General features: G+C 34.2%; 1 protein-coding gene across 2 annotated transcripts in view; it reads right to left on the bottom strand.

The window, feature by feature from the left end:
• ADAMTS6 (ADAM metallopeptidase with thrombospondin type 1 motif 6) overlaps positions 1–22,780 on the bottom strand; it is a 137,014-nt gene that overhangs the window by 54,814 nt on the left and 59,420 nt on the right. For both annotated transcript variants that reach the window (XM_053931626.1, XM_053931627.1), the window contains exons 9-10: positions 13,156–13,302; positions 3,930–4,071 (exon numbers count right to left, since the gene is read on the bottom strand). In XM_053931626.1, the coding sequence (XP_053787601.1) occupies positions 3,930–4,071; positions 13,156–13,302 (289 nt within the window). The remainder of the gene's footprint in view (positions 1–3,929; positions 4,072–13,155; positions 13,303–22,780) is intronic.

Genomic DNA, 22,780 nt, shown 5'->3' with positions numbered 1-22,780 from the left:
TGGAAAAGCATAAAATGACAGAAAAATATACAGAATAATTGTAAGCTACTATCTCTGAAACGCTGCTGCTAGCAGCCAGCAGCTTCACAGATCGTAAAATGCAACACAGCAATACCAACCATATGCATAAAGTATTAACTGCTTTTAAAATGTCTGAGGTTTTAGCCTCTCTCCTAAAAATGTAGGGACCAACTCTAAAGTAGAGCATTATTTTGAACCACAAAATCAGGCATTTTTCAGGTATTATTTAAACTCATAAAGCAGAGAATTTGAAAGTCAAGACTGCAATTCTTTCCTGAGTTAACCCAGAGACAGCCAACAGCCAACTGTTACTAGGCAGATTCTCAAAGGTTAAGGAGATCAGAAGTCAATGAAAAAGTTTCCCTTACAATCACCTAAACCAAAAGACTAAAGCAAATTCTGAACTATTAGTGGAACAAAAACACAAACAGAGCAGAGAATTGAGACACATCTGACAATCAGCAGAAGAAAATCCACACTGCATCATCCTAGAAGATGTAGGTTATCCAGCAATTACATAACCGAAGAGGAGCTAGCACTGTTTCTAACAACCTCAAAATCTTCCACTGCAGTGAATTCAATAAGATACCTGAAAGCATGTATTGCCTTCAGGAAAAAGCTATGCATCAATATTGAATGCATAGCTTTGGTGCAATTTCCACCATTAGAATTTGACTCACTCTAAGTAATAAATCTAACATTCTCCTGAGTGCAAAAATATACGCTAAAAATGAAATATTTTAAATAGCTTGAGACATTGCCTTTCAGTTTTTCATTCAAAATACCCATTTTTTTCACCTAAATTCTGTAAAATTTTCCCTGTATCAAAAGGGTTACAGTATAGTATATAGATTAGTATAGTATAGTATAAAAAACAGTGCACATGTAACACTCGAAAGATCAATGTCTACTTGCTAAAATACAGCTTTATTTTTTCAGCTCAAACAGCTAAGGCATCACCTTGACTTCTTGTCTCAATATGCTAAACAACACAGAGAAATCTGACCAGTAGCTGCAATACTTTTGCTACAAGAGTTCTGTCTGAATGTAACTAAACAGCTGATTAGGAGTAGCCCTCAAAATAGCACCAAAACTACTGAAGAGCTCCTTTTTATTCCAGATTGTCCCCTTGTCAGTAAACAAACATACACAAAAGCAGAAACTTGAAGTCCCTTTAGTAATTGAGTTCTGATGCTTTAATTGGTTAAACACCTCTTCATGTTATTTAACTTCACATTCCTAAGTAAGAACAGCTCCAACTTTAACAGCGAAAAATTCATTGCAGAATTAGGACAGGATCTATGATCTAAAGCAACTGTTTAATTTAACATCCAGAAGGAGCAGAAGAGGAAATAAGGGAGAAAAGGCAAGAAACACAGTTTAACATTAAAGCTACATGGTTGAAAGAGATACTTTTTCTAAAGGTTAGAGGATTATGGCAGAATTCCTAAGCAGAAAGAATGTCAAGATTTCCCAAGTTATTTTTAAAAACACCAATTATATAAACAGGTTCATCACAGTCCACAGAAGATTTTCCTGCCTGCACATATTTTGATTTGAGAGTTTCTCTTGTCATGGCTCGCCACTAAAAATCAGTGTTCATAAAGAACATGAGCAAGAGAAAAATGCAAGCAATTTTCTCTGAGACTTGGAATTTATTTCCTTTTGAGTCACAAAACTTCCTGTTGGAAAACCCACTCTACCCCTTTTTTTATTAGACACTTTAAATAAAAAGGGCTAAAAGAAATGCTTGAAAGGACCTAGTATATGAACTACATTCACTGTCAATAGGTAGTTTTTGCTAGTTTTTCCATCATAGTTGCACATGTATCTGTTTGAAAAAGATCCATGAACTATTAGTGGCATCTTTATTGAATAGTATATTGAATAGAAATATCCAAAGCACTGACTGTTTACTTTTGATAATAAGAGAATTGAGCAGAGTATTTGATTTTGCTTGTCCTGGGATTTAAATCCAGTTTCACTCTTCAGTCCTGAAACCCTTTCATATATAAATAAATCTTTTCTGAGTAAGTTATTTTCATCTGCACTACAATCTCCCAAAAGCTGTTTCCCCCCTGCTTCAAAATTATCACTTCAAATCTCTAAGATAATAATCACCATCGTCACATTGCAGAGCATTATGACCACGGTAGATAATACTTTTAAATGTATATACTATTTAAATGTATATTATTTCTTAGAATGGATACTACCAGACTTCTACAATAACTTAATATATGCAGTTTGAATCCTGTGATCAAAAATAGGGTGGTTATTTTCTGAGACACTTGGAAGTTCATATTGATGGCACACTGATGGAACACCTCACCCTATATCAATTCAGAGGTCTGGTAATGAAGACATAGCTTCGCTTCATGAAGACATTGCCTCAATTAAGTGTCAACATATTTTTCATAACTCTTAGGGAATCCCAAAAAAACCTTTTTTAAAAAAAAAGAAAACAGAAGGCAAAAAGCAAAGATATGTCTTCATTACTTACAATTATTTCTGGTTTAGACACTGGTTTAAGAAAGAAAATGCACTGTGCAGTATGATCATCACAACAATGGTTACACAGTTTAACAGTGTTTCAAAAACCCTATATATATGTGGAAAAGCTAGGTTTTGCACATTATGAACTTTCCAGTTTAATTTAGAATTAAATATGGGATATGTCTCCAAAGACTATATATGTGCTATAAATCATGGATTAAATAGCTGCAGATTTCCCTAGAATGCAAATAAAGATTGTGGTGAAAATTTGTAAGAAAAAAAGAAAAATAATAATTATATGACTTAGATGAAGAGACAGCAAATAGGGCTATTAAAAAACAGAGATGGAAAGTGAGAACCTAAACAGGAATAATAAAGGCCAAAAGAGGCTTGATGAGGAATCAGAAGACACAGAGCCTGTTAGCCAGCTACATAGCTCTTAGATCCTTTCCAAAACGCAATCTGCCAAAGAGGCATCCCAAAAATAATAGTGTATTTATCGTCCCAAAAATATTAAAAATTAAATTTCTTGTTTTATTTAATTATTTTATCCGAATTATCTAAAAAATTAAAATTATTAAAACTATTTACTTTTAAACCATAAGATATGTTTTCAATGTTTACTTAGTGTGGTCTCAGCTGATTATTTCATAACAAGCATAGCAGAATGCATCCTTTAACTGCATACTTTTGCCTGGAAGACTTTAAGTAAATATTTGTAACACAATGACCTACATTTGAAGGTTTTTATTTCTACTGTAAATTTATTTTCTTTAATTATTGTACACTGGTACTTGCAGCCAAATCTTTGCTACTACTTTGCTACTCAGTTTTGTATCCAGCTATGTAGCTTCAGGTTCATCTATTCCCAGAACCATAATTCATCTTTCAAAATAGATATCTGAATAATGTGAGATGCAATAGACTCAATGTCAGGGGAAAAACAAACAAACAAACAAGAAAATAAAATCATATCTGATCAATCAATACAAGTACAAAAGGAACTTCAAAATGTAGTTTTATATGGAAAGGTTAAAGCCAAAAAAATAGACTTCATGTTTCAAGATTAATAGAACATAAACCTGACCTCAAGCAAGTGAAATCAGGGAAAATTCTCAATTACACTTTACAAGGATCGGGCTTGAGTGTTCTGGGCTCTTTTTTTCCCTACAATTAAAGAACAGTTTACCCGGCTCATCATTACCCACATTTAGTGTACAGCACATACAAAGGGCTCAAGCAAAAGATGCAGCATAAGGATTAAAAGTAATCCTTTGCTTACAAATTATGGCACCAGACATGCTATTGGAAATCTGTAACCCACTACTCCAACTAACTAAAGATTTATGCTGTAAAGGAATATATACAAATGACTAAGCAGAACACTCAGCATAAGGATTAAGACTTCTTACCCCATATTTACATTGGCGGGATGTTGCTCCATACTGGAAGCGACACTGTTCATCAGCATCATACACCTGACCTGGGGCCACAGCTGGATAAAGAAAGTCACGCTTGGGAGGCTCATTATCAAGGCAAGTACCACGGCCCGAACTGTTCAACATAAAGGACCAAATCAATTAGGAATTCTACTGACTGCAAATCACAGTAATGATATTATGTATCTAGTTATTACTTTTAACAGTGCTGGGTGTGAAACAAATATGATTGCAATAAACAGACAGTAAGCAGGTACACCCATATAAACAAGAGAAAATATTTAGAGGGAATTAGGAAATTAAAATAATTTTTCATCATTATTATTTTAAAAAATGCTTATTTTAGATTGTGAAATAATTTTATATATTATCCTTTTTTAAAGTGTGATAATTTCTGAGCCACACAAGACTGATTTTCATTTTTGGTTTAGGATTCCTATTTGTTTTCACTGAAGAACAGCTACATTTAGTCATAGAATGAAAAAAAAAAAAAACAAATCAAGAAAATGCAAGAAATTCAGTTTACAGTTTGAAATGACCCTTCTAATCCTTCAAACAGCTAAATATACTCTTATAGATAGAAGCAGCTCAACTGGTTTATGTAAAACTAAAACACATTCGAGTTTCAGCATGACAAAATGTTTATAGGACCAGGACCTTAACATGCAAGCTTTTCTTCCATTTGAGTGAAGAAAATGGTTACAGAGGTAAAAATTCTGCAGGAACTTCAAATTTACCTATACCAGGGTAAGTGAAAAAATTTGTATGGGTCCAAGATGTTTTTTACTGTACTAATAGTTACTGTACTAATTACAAAAAAATTCATGTTGGAACAATAAGAATCATCTTTGCAAACTTCAATATTTTTTTTCATTTTATATTCACTGTTTTGTTCAGTGGTTGATGTTTTTTTTCCAAAATATGCCCATATTCAACCACAATATTTTAGTGTAGTGGAACAAATGACAAAGAAAGCCAAAACCAGACTGAGCTCTGTTTAGAAAACTTTGTACTTTGCTAAATACAATTATTCAGTTTTATTGGGTCAGTGTGCATAAAAGAGGACAGATGCTTTTTTACTTTCATTTCACACGTGAATAAGTGAGGATTTTCAAAGAATTCTTATGGCAACACTTAAAATTTTTTTCCGACATTCCTACCAATTTTGCCAGCACTTATGTTCTGTTTTTTTCCAAATCTTTTCCATGCACCTTGCCAAAGGAACGTAATTTCAGAAGTGAATGTTCTACACTGTTTTTTGGAGATCTCCAATTTTCTATACTTTTCATCTGCAGATAAAAAAAAAGCAAAAAGCATCCTTTAACTACACATCTTATGTTCTCATTTTAAATCTATTTTGATCAAGTCTTCAAAATACTAGAAAAGATCCTTTGGAAAAATGAAGAAACAGCCTCTGCCAACCACTTTAGAAGGTGGCAAATAGCAACTAATGCAAGAACCAGGTAAATACTGGAAAAAATACAGTATTTGATGACAAATTCCAAGGATTTCAGTGTGATTCACCCGCATGCATGCATACCCATGCATCCACTCACCTGAAATCTACTTTTAAAATATCAACTGTGTGGTTCTGGCATTAAAAAATGCCAGAAAAAAAATGCTTTATCTCATATAATTGCTGCAAGTATATATATATTTTCTAGCAGTAGAAGTTGGGAAAATATCCTTCAATCTTTAAAAGTATTTCAGTGCTGTATTTTGTGTATATGAGGAGTGCATGTTAATTCCAGTATTAAAAGAACTGACATACAAGCTGATTTTTCTGCAATGTCTGGACTAAACTGCAGATAGAATCTTTCCTTAAACAAGCAGTGAGAAGTTTAGCATTTGGCACCAGTTTGAGCTAGTACTGCCATATGATGGGAACATTTCCATAGATTCCAATATTGCAGTTTACAAGATGACTGTAAACTGTGATCTTGTAAACAGGCAGCCGAGGGCACTGCATTTCAAAAACCTCATTACCTTCAGTCACTTCTCTCCACAGGCATATATACCCCTGCCCAAATTAGATTACAGAACCCATCCTAAACCTTTAAATTTGCTAAATTAAAATCTATTCCTAGTCTACAAGACACACAATGGCAGAAAAGCAAGTCATAAATCCTTGTATTGAATACAAAAATATTACTCTTCTGCTCTAATTACCAGATTTGCACCATAATGAAATATTGTTATCGTAATTAAGTGAGAAAAGTACTACCGAGAAGTTATTCTCTTACTAGCTACATTATATCACAACCTCTAGACTGAAAATTTATTTCTGAGTTTCCTTCTGCTTCACTTCTATTATTTATCTCAAGCAGTTGAGCAAAACTGACCCCTGATACTGTATTGCAGGAACTGAAGTATCCTGGAAAATAAATGGCATGATCTTTATAAACACATTAATAAAACCAAAGGCTTTCCATTGGTAATGAAAGGTTTGACCAAAGCTCTGCAAAGGATGAATACAGCCTAAGGACCATTTAACCTTTCCAGAAAACTTTTACAGGACTTGGGAATGGCCCAATACTCTTGTGTATGTCCCTGTTCTCTCTTTATTTGTTCCATCAAAGCAAAGCCCAGATACTTGAGAAAAAAAATTTATGTTAAATCTAGGGGACTGAACTAAAATGGTCCAAGAAGATTCATGGTTTTGGAGAACTTTATAAACAGAGATCTAATTATTATTATCAGTCAGACATATAAAAGTGCAGATGTAAAAAAGGATAGGAAAGAATGCCCCAAATACCTTCATATCCACCATTTTAGAAAATTCTACTCATAATTGCTTTTGTGCTTTGTGATTTTATCTTATATAGGAAGTATATACACTAAATCAAAAAATCTACAGGATATCCCTGCAGAGCATTTTTGAACATGAGATGGATAAATCTTTAATGTCTGCAACAGAAATAAGATGATCTCGAACTGCTCATTACATTCTATTACTCTATAAGGTACTAATAGTACTCACGGTTTTTCTCATTTTCCTAACTTTAGGTTAATTTTGTGAAGTTTTATGGGACATACTGGGACTTGTTTCAGTTATGAAATAGCTAAGCTTGATGTCATTTCAGCCCAGTATTCCAGTATTCCAGTGCCAGTGTAGTGTCTCCAGAGATCATTTTAAAACAGTCTACAATATAATCTAAACTTTTTTTTTTTTTTTAATTGTAGTATCACAGGACAGCAAATTATTCTTCTGTTTGAAAGGATAACAAGGATGCTAGAATTTTTTAGGAAAGCTTAACATTTCAGACTGCTGTCACTGCTAACTGCTCAACTAAATTGATACCAACCAGGGATTGAATGTTTCTAAATCTTTACAGACTGAACAACACAAAACTCAGGATCACCACCTCAGCACAGCTTTCACAGTTGTATTCAAGACCAATAAAGAGAAAAAGCAAAAACCATGGATGTAGATCTCTGAGAGTTTATATTCCTATTACAGTATCTATTCTCAAAAATCCCTACTTACGTAGTATAACCAAACTCCTGCAATGGCTGATGAAAATATCCCAGAATGCTGGCTCTGAAAATTGGTTTTGAATGTCACACAATGGCTTCATTCATAATAATTATGTGGACTATAATGCAAGCTACACTTCATGATCACAAATTAAATGTAGTATAAATATTTGTGAATATCTGTAATAGCTAAACTATCATATACATAAATACATTGATAATATACATAATGTTTTATTTAATTCTGATACCAAATAAGCAATAAAATATGAAAAAAAATAGTAAAAATTATTAACAAAAACACAGAGCATTTTTACATATACATACCATTAATTATTTACATGCCAATACATCTGACTCCTAACAGAATCCTTACTTCATATTTATAAGTATAAACTGATTTTTTAAAAGCACTAGATTATAGTTCTGTACAGGTTACAAAAGCTGCTTTACTTGACATTAATGGGTAAACATTAATGGGTAAACATTGCTCAGTAGTCTACAGATCTAAGCACAAATATTTGTAGAATCTGGACATGAGAGCTGAGATTTGGATTTGGTGTGCTTAAAATTAAAATTAAGCCAAATGCAATTACTAAATAAAAACTTTATTGAATGTTAGGGAAATTCAGATTTACCATTCACTCTTCTGATAAAATCTACTTCTTTCCATTCTTTTATGCCAAGGTTGGCTCTGTCTTAGTATCTATTTCATACAAAAGACTCTGTAATTTTGCACAATCTTCTCATCACACTAAATGTTTCTTTTGCTTGGAGGGAGCAATTTGCTTTTTCTTTAATGCATGCTATCCCCCATGCTTTCCTATGATCCAAAGCATTATTTTATTCATTGGAATATCCAGCTGCTGTACAAAGAAAATTCTATTGGTTCATCAATCAAAACCATCCTCCTACCAAAATCAGGTTTTAAGAGTTCATGAGATACTAACATATAAAATACTGGACCAATCATTTATTTCATCAGATACTCTATAAATAAGTTAATGGAAATCTGATGCTGATTCTGCCCTTTACAATTTCCTTATATTTAAATAAATCAAAAGTTAGACTAAGAGTAATACTTGCAAAGTCAAAACTCAAAGCCATATTGTCATCCCATAATTACAGAAACTCTTAGGTCTTTTTTTCAACTAAATAATCTTTTAAGTAAAATGTAAGACTTTCAAAGTTTCATAAATCTATAGCAAATGAGGGCACATGTTTTTTATTTAATTACCTGTTAGCAAAAAATAATTTAAATATTAGTATAATTTAAAGAAAAGAAGCAAATTATAATTCAAAGTGTAGGTCAACACATAATACTGAATGCAAATATTCTCCACTGATTTGTAGAAAGAGATATTAAATTTTGATACAATAGATGTGATCTTATCTTCCAAAACTAGTCTTAGTTTATACTTTTTTAAGAAGTTACTTTACATTTCTGGAGCATGAAGGAACTGGTCACAGATAATATATGAGGCATATGTAGACATATCCTATATTTACCTTGCATATTCACTTGTACAATTAAGATTCTTGGGCAGATGATATCTGGACCAGAACACAGAATGATTTTTTTTTCCCCTATATTGTCTGCATGGGCTTGCTTGGACAAAGATAGTTTTGGCTCCCTTTCAGAGTTAGAAAGTTGTAGTCTAAGATCTAAATCCTGCTGTATGGCAATCATAGAGTGTCTCCAAGAATTTCCCATGATAGATCTTAATGAAACAATTTAAGATTCTTGGTTCTTCTCCATCTTCAAAAGACAATCCTGCCTCTGAAAGACAGAGCTGGCCATCTTGCTTCTTTTAACTCCTCTCCTGTTACTGACAAGAGAAATAAACTATGACTCCAAAAATCACACAGTTGTTTTTTTTTTTTTAACATCATGTAGAAGTTATATACATACACACATGTTGCATGGAATTAAATTCATACTAATTGTTTTTCAGTCATTAAAATTTTAGGATTGTTTCTTTTCTCCTATGAACAGATATTACAGGTTTCTACTCATCTCACAGAAATCTCTGTCTCCCTCCAAGCCTTCAATTCTCAGTTAGTATTGCTGGAATTAGTTCCATATAATGTTAGTGAAATGAAAGCCATTGCAAAGCACTTATGAACAATTCAGCTGATAAACTGAATTATGCCAATCTTTCATTCCACCTAAAAGCTTGATAGACAATAGCTATTTTAAGCTTGGCAGACAATAGCTCTTATGTCCTCCAAGGAATGTTTTCTCCAGAGAAAAAAAAAATTTCTTTTGGCCATTCCAGTATCTGTGCTGGTTGATCATCCTTGCTGAGAGTGTTGGTTGACCTATTAGCATTGCACAACTTTGCTTTGTCTTATTGTCATACTTTCAGCCATATTCATCCTCTTTCCAGCACTCCTGCAAAATATTTTTTTTCCCAACTACTGCCTGACTGAACTGATACCCTCCAGGTGATACTTCATGGTTACTCCTCAGTGGAAAACTGTGGTAGCAAGTGGTGACCTGAGCTGGTAAACTAGTAAATCCACATTAGCCTTCCTTACCATAAAATACTGTGAACGTGTAATGAAATTCTATCAAAATTCATTCTAGTTGCATTAATGTGGTACCATGACAGCACGGCCCAAACACATGCAAAGGTCCAAAGATATAAATCTAAAAGGTCTCACAGATCTGCTTTCTGCTTGGGTATCTGCATTTAATATGCTCAAGTCCTACCTGTATTGTTACACACAGCTAAATGAATTCCAAGCCAGCTTGGCCTCTAAAGCTCTACATCAGCATTTTTCTCACCAGTTGCTAAGTCATCAAGAAATATTAGGGGGAAAAAATAATTTTTCCTGTGAGGATGCAGACTCTTCTACTCTCCTAAAAGCAGTCACAGATATTTTGCCACATGAAACTTGCTATTATTTTTTTGATTCTTGCTAACTGTTTACTACCTGCAACTGAAATACACCTGCTCTTAGAGCTGTTCTCTCTTAAGGAAAGGTGTGAATGGGTAAAAAGTGTCCTGCAGGTATTTGTTGTACTCTAACAGCTGCCTGTTGTCATTGAGATGGCATAAAAGCTGGTGAGGAAACTAAAAACTAGAGAAACAAAGTACAGTTTTACAGACTATCTACCTTATGAAATAATAAATCAAATATTTTAAGGAAAAAACTATCCATTAATTGATAGGATATTAGATCCACAGACAATAAGAAGCATAGATTTTAATGAACAGATCATGTTTGAGAAATCTGACATTTTTGAAAACAGATTCCAGGATTAGTAGATGAAAGAAAAGTTATACTTGACTCTTAGTACAGTATTTAACACTGTATTCTAGACAACTGGAAAATCTACAAAAATTGTGATGTGTAACATAATATGTGTCCAAGGTGGCTTTGAAAAAAAATAACATCTCTATTCCAGGATACAAAAATACAGCTGAAGTACTATGAAAAATGATTTATCATTGAATCTGGTATGCATAGATTGTTGTTTTTCTCTAGTTCAAATATCACTTAGTATCATCAGTAATGATTTTTTTGTGAAATTCCTTTTTGGTAATAATTCAAGTAGAGTTGCAAACACTCTGTGTGAGTGTTTGATAGAGAAGTATCTCGAAAAACTTGATAAGATTAGAACTATGGAAAGAGATTCAACAGAGTACTTCTGGCTTTATAGTAATGTAACTACAATTTCACTGCCATTCCACAGATTTCAAAAACTTAACCATAAATCAAACCTATGGAATGGAAAAGAATAATAGAGGTGCTAAAAGTAAATAATAAACTAAATCAGTAAAAAAAAAACCCAGTGTAAAAAGGCTCAAGATAAAAATGTTTTTAACTGGCAGTAAAAATTCAAAAGACCACTGCATGCATCAGGCTAAAATTTGAAACTGTGCAGGATTATTATAAACAAATGCTCAGTTCTATTATTTTTGAAGAATAACACACACCACACAATTTTATCATGTTCCTTTCCCTAAATCCATAAATAAGAAATAACTTGTTCACTTTATGTTGATTATTTCCTCATCAGCAAACAACTTATTGTCAGGACAATTATGGGATCAAAATTTAGTTTTTCAGAGAAGAGCAACAAATAGAAGTAAACGAGACAGAGAACAGCAGAAGTGTAACAAGAAGAACAAGCTCCCAAATACTACAAAGAAATACCTGAACAGTAAGCTTACAGTCAGAACTACAAAGCTGTGAAATAATCCTAGAAGAAATATGAAAACAATATTCTTTTTCATAGTTAAAACCAGGCTTCAACGACATACTGGAAAGATGATTAATGGGAATAGCATTTAATTAACAAAAATAATTGGTAATTATCAAACAAAATAGCTAGGTATATTTAGTACATTTTTTTAATAATGTTAGTATTAAATAAATACACACACACACACACACACACACACATATATATATTGCCTTAGCAAATGAAATTATATTGTGAGAAAGCTGTACCACACATATATGGTAAGGATGATTTACTCATTTACTGCTTTATTTTAGACATTCATCTTAAATATACTAGTATATAAAACTGCGTGGATGCACAGTTCAGAGATGTGATGCAAAATGCCTTAAACCTATTACAGTAACTGATGAGAAGTTTTCTTCCTCTGAATAGCACCAACACTTAAATATCTTTCTTTGCCCACTGACTCTACAGAAGTTCAAGCACCTTGACAGCCCAAGTCAGTGATTCTGATTCTCAGCATCATGTGGGAAGCTACATGATGTTTTGGTATAAAGGTTTTGGTCTAGATGAGTTCTTTCAGAAATGATACAGAACAGCATCTTATTCTGAAGTTAGATCTCTAAAAGAAAGGAAGATGCTAATTTTGTCCTTAGTAGAAGAATGGTTAGACAATTGACTGGTTTATGTCCCTCTCTTAAAATACAGTAAGTGTCTGAATTACTGAACAAGCTGTATTTCTTAGGGCGTGATTGCACAAATGACACTGAACCTGCCCATTAACTGTTATTTGCCTCCAATAAAGACCATCTTTCAGCATCTAAACAAATCTGTTAAGAATCTGTTCTCAGTGAACTCATGGTTATATGTACTTGTCTTCAAATTTGAAATACATACAAGGCTTCATTATGAATCATCAATATGTATAAATGTATATATTGATACATTTCTGTGAACAACTAATTTTGACTGTTTGAATTTTTTCATAGTGAAATTTCAGGTAGCAAACTACTTCTGGATAAAAATCACCACAGAAGTAGAGGTTATCAGAATTTTAAGGTATTCATATAAAGATCCATGCCATCCACTTCTATAATCTTTATATTCTCGTCAATGGTACCAAAGAACATTGATAGATAAAAACCCACAAGACTGCCTGAAAAATATCTGAAGAATGAAATGTAAAAGGAACAGGGCTATAACATGATCCATAGATGAATCCTGCCCTCTTTTATTTCCCACTCTCAGATTAATGAAGTAATGAGGCATGATCAGAACTTCAGAACCTTTTGAGTAGATTAAAAACAATAGAGAACTGTTAAGGTGGTGAATGGAGCAAAAGAAGCTTTTGTCATTTACATTGAAATAATGCTCTACAGAAAAAAAGAGTTTTAAATGACTCACTATATTTCTGTCTATTCATTATAAAAATGTAAACCATCAGAACAGGTCACTATATCTCTACAACTGATCCCAAACGGTGTCAATTTTTTGAAAGCGCATTTTTCTTGAGAGATTACTTACTCTAAAAAACTGGTGATGTAATCCCGACTGCAAGCTGACCAGGAGAAAGGATTGGTGTTTGCTGTAATATGAGCTGCCATTAGCTTTGCTGCTTCATGACCTTTGGTCCCACAGGAATTTCCAATTCCATCATGATTCATACCAAAACTGCTCAAAAGAGTAGGAGAGAAACAGCCCATTACTTTTCTACAGTATCATATATCACTTAAAACATAATGTCACCTTTACAGCAATCACGTTGGACCTAAAAGAACACAGTGCAGGAGAACTCCTAAGTAGAGAGTGAGTTAAGTTCTGATTAATTTATTCAGATCTCATAATACAGCACAATAACATAACCATCTTCCCCCCTTCTATGGATTTTTGGAAGCATTTGATTTGTTTTCTAAAGCTTTTAAAGAAAACATAACAGTATTCTTGCAAGACAAATAAATACAGAGCACTCAAGCCTTTATTTGATATGGTACCTGGATATGGAATATTTATTATAGTGCAGACTCTTGTATTAGCAAAAAAGGACTAAGAATAGGTACTGTTGCTGTAACAATACACTATATATAGGCACGATGCAACCAATGATAATTCAAGTAGAACATGGGTTTTGCAATTCCTAGGACCATCCTGTATGCACACACTCTCTCTGTATCTACTCACAGAGGGACTTGGAGCCCTCCTGTTAGAGCTTTGCTTTGTCAAAGAATGTCAAAATGAAAACAATTAAAAATCAGCAGAAAATAAAAAACTTCTGGATTGAACTTGGCCAAAAGAGAGTTTCAGGAAAGAAATTAACTTTCAAGAAAGATGATATGACCTTAGTAAAAAAATATCTTAAAGAATCCTTATTCTTATTGTTACAAAATAATCCTTATTCTTATTATTATAAAACTCCATGTTCTTAGTCCTTGATTAATTTCAATTCAATCACTTGGGGAGAAAAGTTTGTTCCTTTATTTCTTATTTTTTTAAATATTAAGCTTTGGTCAAATTTACTCCTTCTCAAAGGCTTATGAAATCAGAAGGGCAGATAGTGAGAGACACAGGAACTTCCCTGATAATGAGACAGAAGTAATTAAAACAATGACAAAACTGAGATTCTGAACTCCCAGAATCATACAGAGAAGTCTGTCTTTGGAGTCTTCTGTATGCTAAAAGGACTGACTCTCTTATTTCTTAATCATCATTCAGAAAAACAAATGTATGGAGGCACTCAGTTTTGGTTTTCTGTAATATTTAGGACTGGCGCAAGCACATACAAAAAGCAGTAGAAAAGAAACTGACCTTTTATCAGCTGACAATACCACTTCATATCAGTTCATGCCACTTTCTTCACTGAAATCAGTGCAGTTGTGTTATATTAATGTGAACATATTGCTCCAGAATGTGGTATAATACCCCTAGATTTTAATGTTACCCTGAATTTCAGTACACTGAGTACTATTTCACCTCTTCAGATGATCATAACAACCTACAAGGAAAGGTGTTGGCAACCATTCCTTCAAAAAAAAAAAGAACATCAGTGAACAATGGATGATTCCTACAGGATCAGGAAGGACTTCATCATCAAAAAAGCATGGATGCCTTGCCTATGGGAGGTGTCCCTATGGTATATATATTCTGCAGCAATGCCTGCATGTGTCTGGCTCAGTTTGTGGTATCTCACACATGCAGAAGCCATGTATTATATACTGGAAAGGTCTAACTGGCACCTTAGACTATTATATAATCAAATAAAGGATGTCCCTTCTCTATAAAAAATACAGCTTTAATCAACTAATCTGAGTAAAGTATGTAATGCAATGAAACTTTCAGACCAGTGTTAATTCCTATGATCTTATCAAAAATTATCAAAAAATCTTATCATATTAGGAGAGAAAAGAACTTAGATGTCCTGTGCAACAAACTGAACCAGAATTTTACAATTAAAAATGTGCTTTATTTACCTGTTCTCTGTGGCAATTATTTCCTAGAATTTGGGGTACTTTAGAAACATTCCTTTTTCAAATGTCTCTGTACCATTTCTGGAAACAGAAAACCTTATTTTTTAATAATCTCCATAAACTACTCCTTTATAGAAATGAGTTGGATTATTCTTGTATTCAGTTTATCTCTAGTTAGTGTATTGCATTTCTTTAAAAATTTACAGACTTCAGTTCTCTGGGAAATGAAATTTTTATCTTTTGGGTGTATAAGTAAAAAAACAAACTTCATAGTTCAATAACCTTCCTTCTAATTGCTCTCCTTGTGAAAAAGAAAATGTTGGTGACAGTGGCAGTGATATGCCTGATAAAAAGCATGTCTGTGAATGGAAGCCATAATTTCTGATGCACATGGGAACTCAATCAATGCCTTTCCATGATCTAATGATATGCTTTATAAATATTCCTTCTCCTAAATCATCTATCCCTTTCCTAGAAGGCTTTTCTACTTGTAAATTCAGGCTTCTGAATTTAGGAGGAATGTGATCATGAGGTGCAGGTAACTTTCTGATGTTTGCTGAAGGGTTTTACAACTACTGTCATAATTTCAGAAGATGCTAGTGGCAGCATGCCATTACAGTCCAGTAACTTGCCCTCCTGTGGGCAGGATTGCAGATGGAAACACATTTCTGACCAAATTACCAATTTTATTTCCATCAGAACAAGCTGGTTATATTTGGCCATCATTACATTAAAACTAGGTCTTTACAAAAGCATGCTTGCAATTGGATTGGCATGGAAATGTAGGGAAGAAAGTAGGGAACATAAAATATTCTTTGTGGAGCCACTGTTATAATTTGCCTACCTTTTTCAATTTCACTAAACATACACAGACTTCTTCCTTTCAAAAAGCACTTACTTTACATTAAAGTATTGTGCAAAGTAGGAACACTTAAAAAGTTTAAAATTATAACTGAAACTCTCCTGCAAATTATCTCTTGTCTGTATGTTTCTTTAAAAATTCTAAAGCAGCACATCCTAGTAGCTCTCACTGCCTTGTTTCCCTTACTAACATCTGTAACTGAATAAATTTTTTTCCTTTGGAAATCTGCTTTTCATTATATCTGAAAAAATTATCTGAGGGAATTATTTGTAATAGGCATCCAACTTGCAATCCAACCCCAAAAATCACAGGGGAGATAACTAGTGACATCTGCACTGAATAAAAGGGCAATAGATAAGTACAGACCCTGGAGTATAAGCAGAGGGAAGGATGTGAATATAAATTTCTTGTCTACCCTTCCTTTATCTTGCAAAAAAATCAGCGCTGCAGGTAGGTCCCTACAGTTTAATTGGCTTACTGATATTTTTGGTAGTTCTAACCATGATGGTTATGGCTCCCAAAACACTTATTGCTGATTCATATGAAATTACAGCAGTCATTTTTGTGAGACAGCTAGAACACTTCTGTCCTTATGTATTACCCAGACACTTTGGATCCAGAGAAGACAGGTCCACACCAATCTGAATGCATCTCCATACTCTTCACTGAGATTTATTTTGTATACCAAGTACTTTATTAGCCCTGAAGTTATCTTAAAAGTAGTCCTCAGGTGAAATGCTGTTTCTCAACCAATTATCTCTGCTATCCAGCTGAAGTACTAATTATCTTTGTATCAAACGACATCTTCGTTATCTTCAAAAGATATCTTTGTATCTTCCTAGCTTTCTTAGGGTTTGGAGGATTCAGAAAAGCATAGACTGTTTCATTTCTCTAAATACAATAGAGAATATTAGGCTTTCTTACCAATTCATGAGTTATATTAATTTGACCCATTTTTTTTAAAGCAGTGTCTTTTATGTTGCTCTGCCACTTAACAGCATTAGGAAGAAGAGTACCAGAGACAGAATTGTGAGTCAGGTGAGGAAAGAAAGTTACAGGAACACAAGAGAAATACTGTAAAGTCAAGCACTGGGTCTTCTTGTCCATTATCTGAAGCTGATTTACAGCTCCAAAAAGTACATATCCTTGCCATAAAGAATTGGTACCCTATCTTCCTATGAGAAAGAAAAGCAACTTACACCTTAAGAGGTTTAATGACACTAATTATCTGTTCTAGGAGATGAACACACATACAAAGAGTGAAATGGGCTATCTTCAAGTGAGTATCTTGACCCTAGTTACATTGCAAGTATTTCCTCCAATGTCTCACACTGACCTAACATTTATGGAGATTGACATAAAGGGGAGGAAGGTGTCATAAAGTGTATCAGTGAATGCATTAAAAGTTTCTAAAAGTAAATCTCTGCCACAGTATGGGCGTGCTTGTACAAGTATTCTTATGTTTGACAGAAGACCTAAATAGTGAATCATAATTTGTTTGGAGAAACAGTTTACTATATAAGAGACAAAAATTTTCATAAAATTTGTATTAAGCAATTTTCCACTGTATTGTACTTATTCTCATAATGGTTTAAAAAGTGTAATTTAAATCTATGTATGTATTTCATATAGCTTAGAATGTCTATTTAGGGCCTACATTGAAAAATTTGACCTGTTATCTTCCCTACATCTGTAAATATAGGCATGGCTTCAAATACGCTTTTCTTAGTGTCAGTAGAAAATACACGAGTGAAAAAAAGGAAAATTTACCATGTTTCAACATTGTTTTGTTCAGCAAAAAATGGGTGAATCTGAACATAAACTACTATTAAAGAATAGTAGATTTTTTTTCCCTACAATATCAGAGATATGAGCTACTTGGAACAAAGCACAATTTCTATGTGGACATACATGGTAATTTTGTGTCTACTAGGAGTGAAATACTTGTCAGTTGTTATGAGGTTATGGTAAATGTTGGACACATTACAATCATCGGATTTTATGTTTTCTCAGTAACAAAAGTAAGCACTTTTTCTTTACTTTTGTAAATATTTCCCCCATACTGTCTCTTAAAAGAGAATTCTCCTCTTTCTATGTAGCCCTCCATATAATTTTAGCCAATGTTATAAAAGTATTGGTTGTATCTACATAACAGCATGAAAATTAAAATTTACCATTAAATGACATTACAAATGAAGGGAAAAATAATCAAAAAGTATTGTCTTAAAAAATCAATTTATTTAATTTTAGGATTCCAAACATTGATAGCATGTATTGAAACTACCTAACATTGCATATTCCTCAAGGGAGGAATCAAGGTTTATTAGTTAATTCACTTTCTATTTCCATGTCTTAAATGGATTTTAACCTTAACTACTGATTTCCTGCATTTGGACATCATTCTGCAGTCTGGAGTATCCCTAATGCTTTATTTTGAAGTAATACAGAATTTTAAACTTGAGTGAAACACATTAGCTCCCTGAAAACTTAGGAAACAAACTAATTCAATAGTAGGAGCTTTATGAAATGCATATCTGCCATGAAATTCAACACAATTCTAGCACACTTCTATCCTAATTTTTCCTCTTTATTTCCTAAATATGGTTCTTCTCTCAGTTATGGATGATGACCAAATACCCCACCAATACCAATTTTTATAAATGAGCATCATTTAGTATTAAATAACATATGAGGCTCTTAAAAGCACAGCAATTTCTAAATTACTAAAAACCAATGCATTTTATTCAGAAACCTGAACTTTCTTGTGGGGAAATTACAGACTTCTGCAGGACTGTTACAAAAAAAAAAGCAGAGCACAAACTTCTCCTGGATTACATTGCCATAGCTTCATAGCCTGCATGGCACAACAGTAACATCAAGTAGGGCTTGTGTGCTACACAAAGCCAATAGTGCAAATGCATCAGGTCTTTACACTGTAGGTCAAAGTGTAAAGTATTGGCTCAGATCAGGAAGCAAACTTCTGAACTCAGATGTGCTTTGGAAATTCAAGATGCCCTGAAGGTTATGATAACCTTCCACTTCATCCCCATTTATTCTTCTTGCACTTTTGTTAAGACCTGTGAAATGCTACAATGTTCACTTTCTTTGATAAAAATGCTTTGATGTTAGAAAAATTATTTTAGTATTGCAAATTCTGAACATTAAAGAATATTTCAGATATGTAGAGAAAGATGTTTTTTCATATTTTAAATATAAACATGTCCCACAATTGGGGGGTTTTGCCGTTTGTTTATGACATTTTATTTTATACGCATGTCACTAAAACTGAAGTCCCAAAGAAAACTTTTTAAAACCTCCAATATTATGAAAGCAGGCATAAAAGAGTGTTCCTTTAGCAAAAAAAGACCAGGGCAAGGGATGAACAGTGGAGAGTGAGAGAGTTAGAAATAATTATGTATGGTCTGATGTGGCTTGTGGACTCATTTTGGTTAAGGTTTCTGTTGATTTTGTTTTGTTGGGGTTTTTGTTTCTGTGATTTGTTTGGTTTGGTTTCTTTTTGTTTAATTTCTTTTTGTTGGGTTAGTTTTGATTTGGTTTGGGGTTTTTAAACTAAAAAAGATAGTTAAACTGTCCCTAAAAATTCACGCCATCAACTCCATCACTCCTAGACATCTAGCAGGAATAAGCTTAATGTTTTCTGTTTGCTGTTGAGGTGTTCATACACTGTAGATTTGAGTTGTACAAAAAAGACATTCCTTGACATGCACTTCTTCTAGAAAACCTCTCACTAAAACTCAAGTCCTGTAATGCAGCTGAGGTTTGACTGATTATAGTGAGTTGACCCTGGCTGAATTCCAGGTGCCTGCCCCTCTCTTCCTCAGCTGGACAGAGAAAATATCAGGAAAGGTTTGTGGGTTGAAACAGGGACAGGAAGAGACTACTCACCAATTACCGTTATGGGCAAAATAGATTCAACTTGCTGAATTCAGCTTAGTTTTATTACCAGTCAAATCACAGTAGGAGTATGAAAAATAAAAATGAAATCTTAAAACAACTTTCCCCCCATTCATCCCTTCTTCCCAGGCCCAAATTTACTCCTGAACGGAGAATGGGGGTTACATTCGTTACACATCACTGCTGCTCCTTTTGCCTCACACTGTTCTCTTCTCCAGCATGGAGTCCCACCCACCCGCTGCAGACAGTTCTCTACTAAATTCTTACACATGAGGCCTTCCCATGGGCTGCAGTCCCTCATGAACTGCTCCAGTGTGGGTCCTGTCCTTCAGGCACAGCCAGTTCCTGCGTGGGTTCCTCACAGGGTCAACAAGTCCTACCAGGACCCTGCTCCAGTAGAGTCACAGCCTCCCTTCAGGCATGCACCTGCTCCAACATGGTGTTCTCCATGGGCTGCAGGTGGATCTCTGCTTCCCTGTGCTCCTCCATGGGCCACAGGGGCACAGCTGCCTCACCATGGTCTGCACCACAGGCTGCAGGGGAATCTCAGCTCCAGTGCCTTCTCACTGACCTTGGTGTCTGCAGAGTTGTTTACCTCATATATTCTCTCTCATCTTTTCTGGCTGTTGTCGTATAGCAGTATTTCTACCCCTTTTCTAAAACATATTATCCCAGAAGCCCTACCACTGTCACTGATGGGCCCACCATCCTACCACTGTCACTCCATCCTGGAGCCTCTTGCCATTGTCTCTGTGGGACATGGAGGAAGCTTCTGGCAGCTTCCCACGAAAGACATCCTTGTAGCCTGCCTGACACTAAAAACTGGTCATGCAAACCCGATGCACTGCTCAAACATGAAGCTCACTGGTCACTAAGAATGAGGTACAGACAAGCACCTCCTGAAAGTACCAGCAGATTACAAGATTTACTCCATCACTGAAGACCATCCTTCTCATATAGAAGGAGGGGTATTTATAATATTTTTCACTTGCATACAAGCTGAAAAGGGACTTTGAAAAGTGCTAGAATGCAGGCACACTTTAGCTGTATTAACTAATTTACAACTAAATGCATGCTTGAAAGTATCGCTGTTCTTCATTTTGAAGACAATTTAGTCAGTTGGACTATATGTTCTTATTATTTCTCACATCTTTTTTTTATCAAGATATGACTGTCAAATTGTTAAATTCATCTATAAGTCAAGACAATTCTGACTTTTCAGAAACCATTTTGCCCACCAATCTTATCTACCAGTTTCTTTCATACAGCTCTCAATGGCTGTCTGTCATTAGTAAATTATTTCTTACTCCAAGTTCTGTGCACAACTTTCTGTCCTAAGCCTAGTCCACTATCCTCATATTTTGACATTTCCTTTGTTTACCCATTTTTATTCTGTTTATTCTTTCTCACTCTGTTTTTCACTTTCAAAATCTCAGCCAACTCGTCCACAAAACTGCAACAATGAATGGTAAAATACCTTTCTTTTACCAATATACCTCTTCCAGTGGAATCTGGAATTCCATACCAGTTTAACTAAGCACGCTTTACAGCATGCATAGGACAAGCTAGACATTTTAGAATGTACCCAAATACAAAAGCATAGAGCAGAAAGCCACCTAACTCAGCTGGCTGGGGAATAGAAAATGTGACTGGATCTTACATCATTCAACTTGTCCAAGATAAAAGCATGATCATGCCTGCAAAGGGTTCCTCTCTTCACCAAGAGAAAAAGTTGAACTTTGACAATTTAGGGGATACACACTCAGTTCTCACTCCTGGTACAAGAAATTACTGTTTGTGATTTTTGCTTACCAGAAATCTTAAGCATATTTGGTGTGAAATATATAATGGTAGGAAAGCAGACATCCTGTATGTCAAACATCAAAATTCAGTTTTCTAGAGAAATTACTCTGAAGCCTAAAAGGCCAACTCTGAATTTTATCTAATTCACAGAAGTACTAAGAGTAATACAGGCTGTTCTCTGAATCATGGCTAGGGAGAAACAATCACAAAACTTTAGTTTCTCCATTTTTTATTCCCTCAAGAAAGAAACAAACACTGTGTACTACCATCTTCAATAAAAACAGCCGGTTATGAGCCTGAACTGCACACAGCTGAACAGTACCAAAACTGGGCTATATACATATAAACTCTACAAGTGGTAATGGAAGAAAAAAAAAAAGAAAAAAAAAAAAACCAAAACAAAACAAAAAACCAAACAAACAAACAAAAAAAAACAACACTCTAACAATTTAACAGCAAGTATGACTGACTATTACAATCAGACTGCCAGTTCCTTTAAGGTTTCAAGAAGTATTTTTCTGGTATTCTTCAATCAAATTGAACTAATTTGAATCAATACAAGGTTAAAAGAGACTTATAAATAAATTAAATTCAACACACTATAATATACAGGAATTAAGAGCGAAGGATCTAATGCCTTCTCATCACTGTATAATTCAATAAAGTATTAAGAAGAAGTTGAGCCACTTCCATCAGGGAAGCTTATAAATCAGATTTTGGAGAAACTGTGGATAATCTATCAAAAAAGTGCATTATCACAATTGTTCTCTTTTAGTCACTAAAGAATTGTGATCCTCAGTTCAAAAGTTTTTTAAAAACTCAGTATTCCATAGCAACTATACAATTAATAAAAACATGATCTTTCAAAGTGCAATTCTCCCATTCTGATCTAATTAGAAGGCGATCCAGAAAAGCATTTCTCTTTGAAAACTTAAAAGACTGATAGTCTGATTGTGATTAAAATGTTCATTCATACCTTCTGTTAAATATTTATGGGGGGGGAAAATTTCTTTTTGCTTCTGTTCCTCACCACTCGTACATTTTTTTGTGTATATTCATCAATCGCATGGATGAAGGGGCAGATGCCTGCTCAGCACATTCACTGAGG

The sequence above is a fragment of the Vidua chalybeata genome, chromosome Z (assembly GCF_026979565.1).
Source record: "Vidua chalybeata isolate OUT-0048 chromosome Z, bVidCha1 merged haplotype, whole genome shotgun sequence".
NCBI lineage: Eukaryota > Metazoa > Chordata > Aves > Passeriformes > Viduidae > Vidua > Vidua chalybeata.
This window is presented reverse-complemented; position numbering and strand designations above follow the sequence as displayed.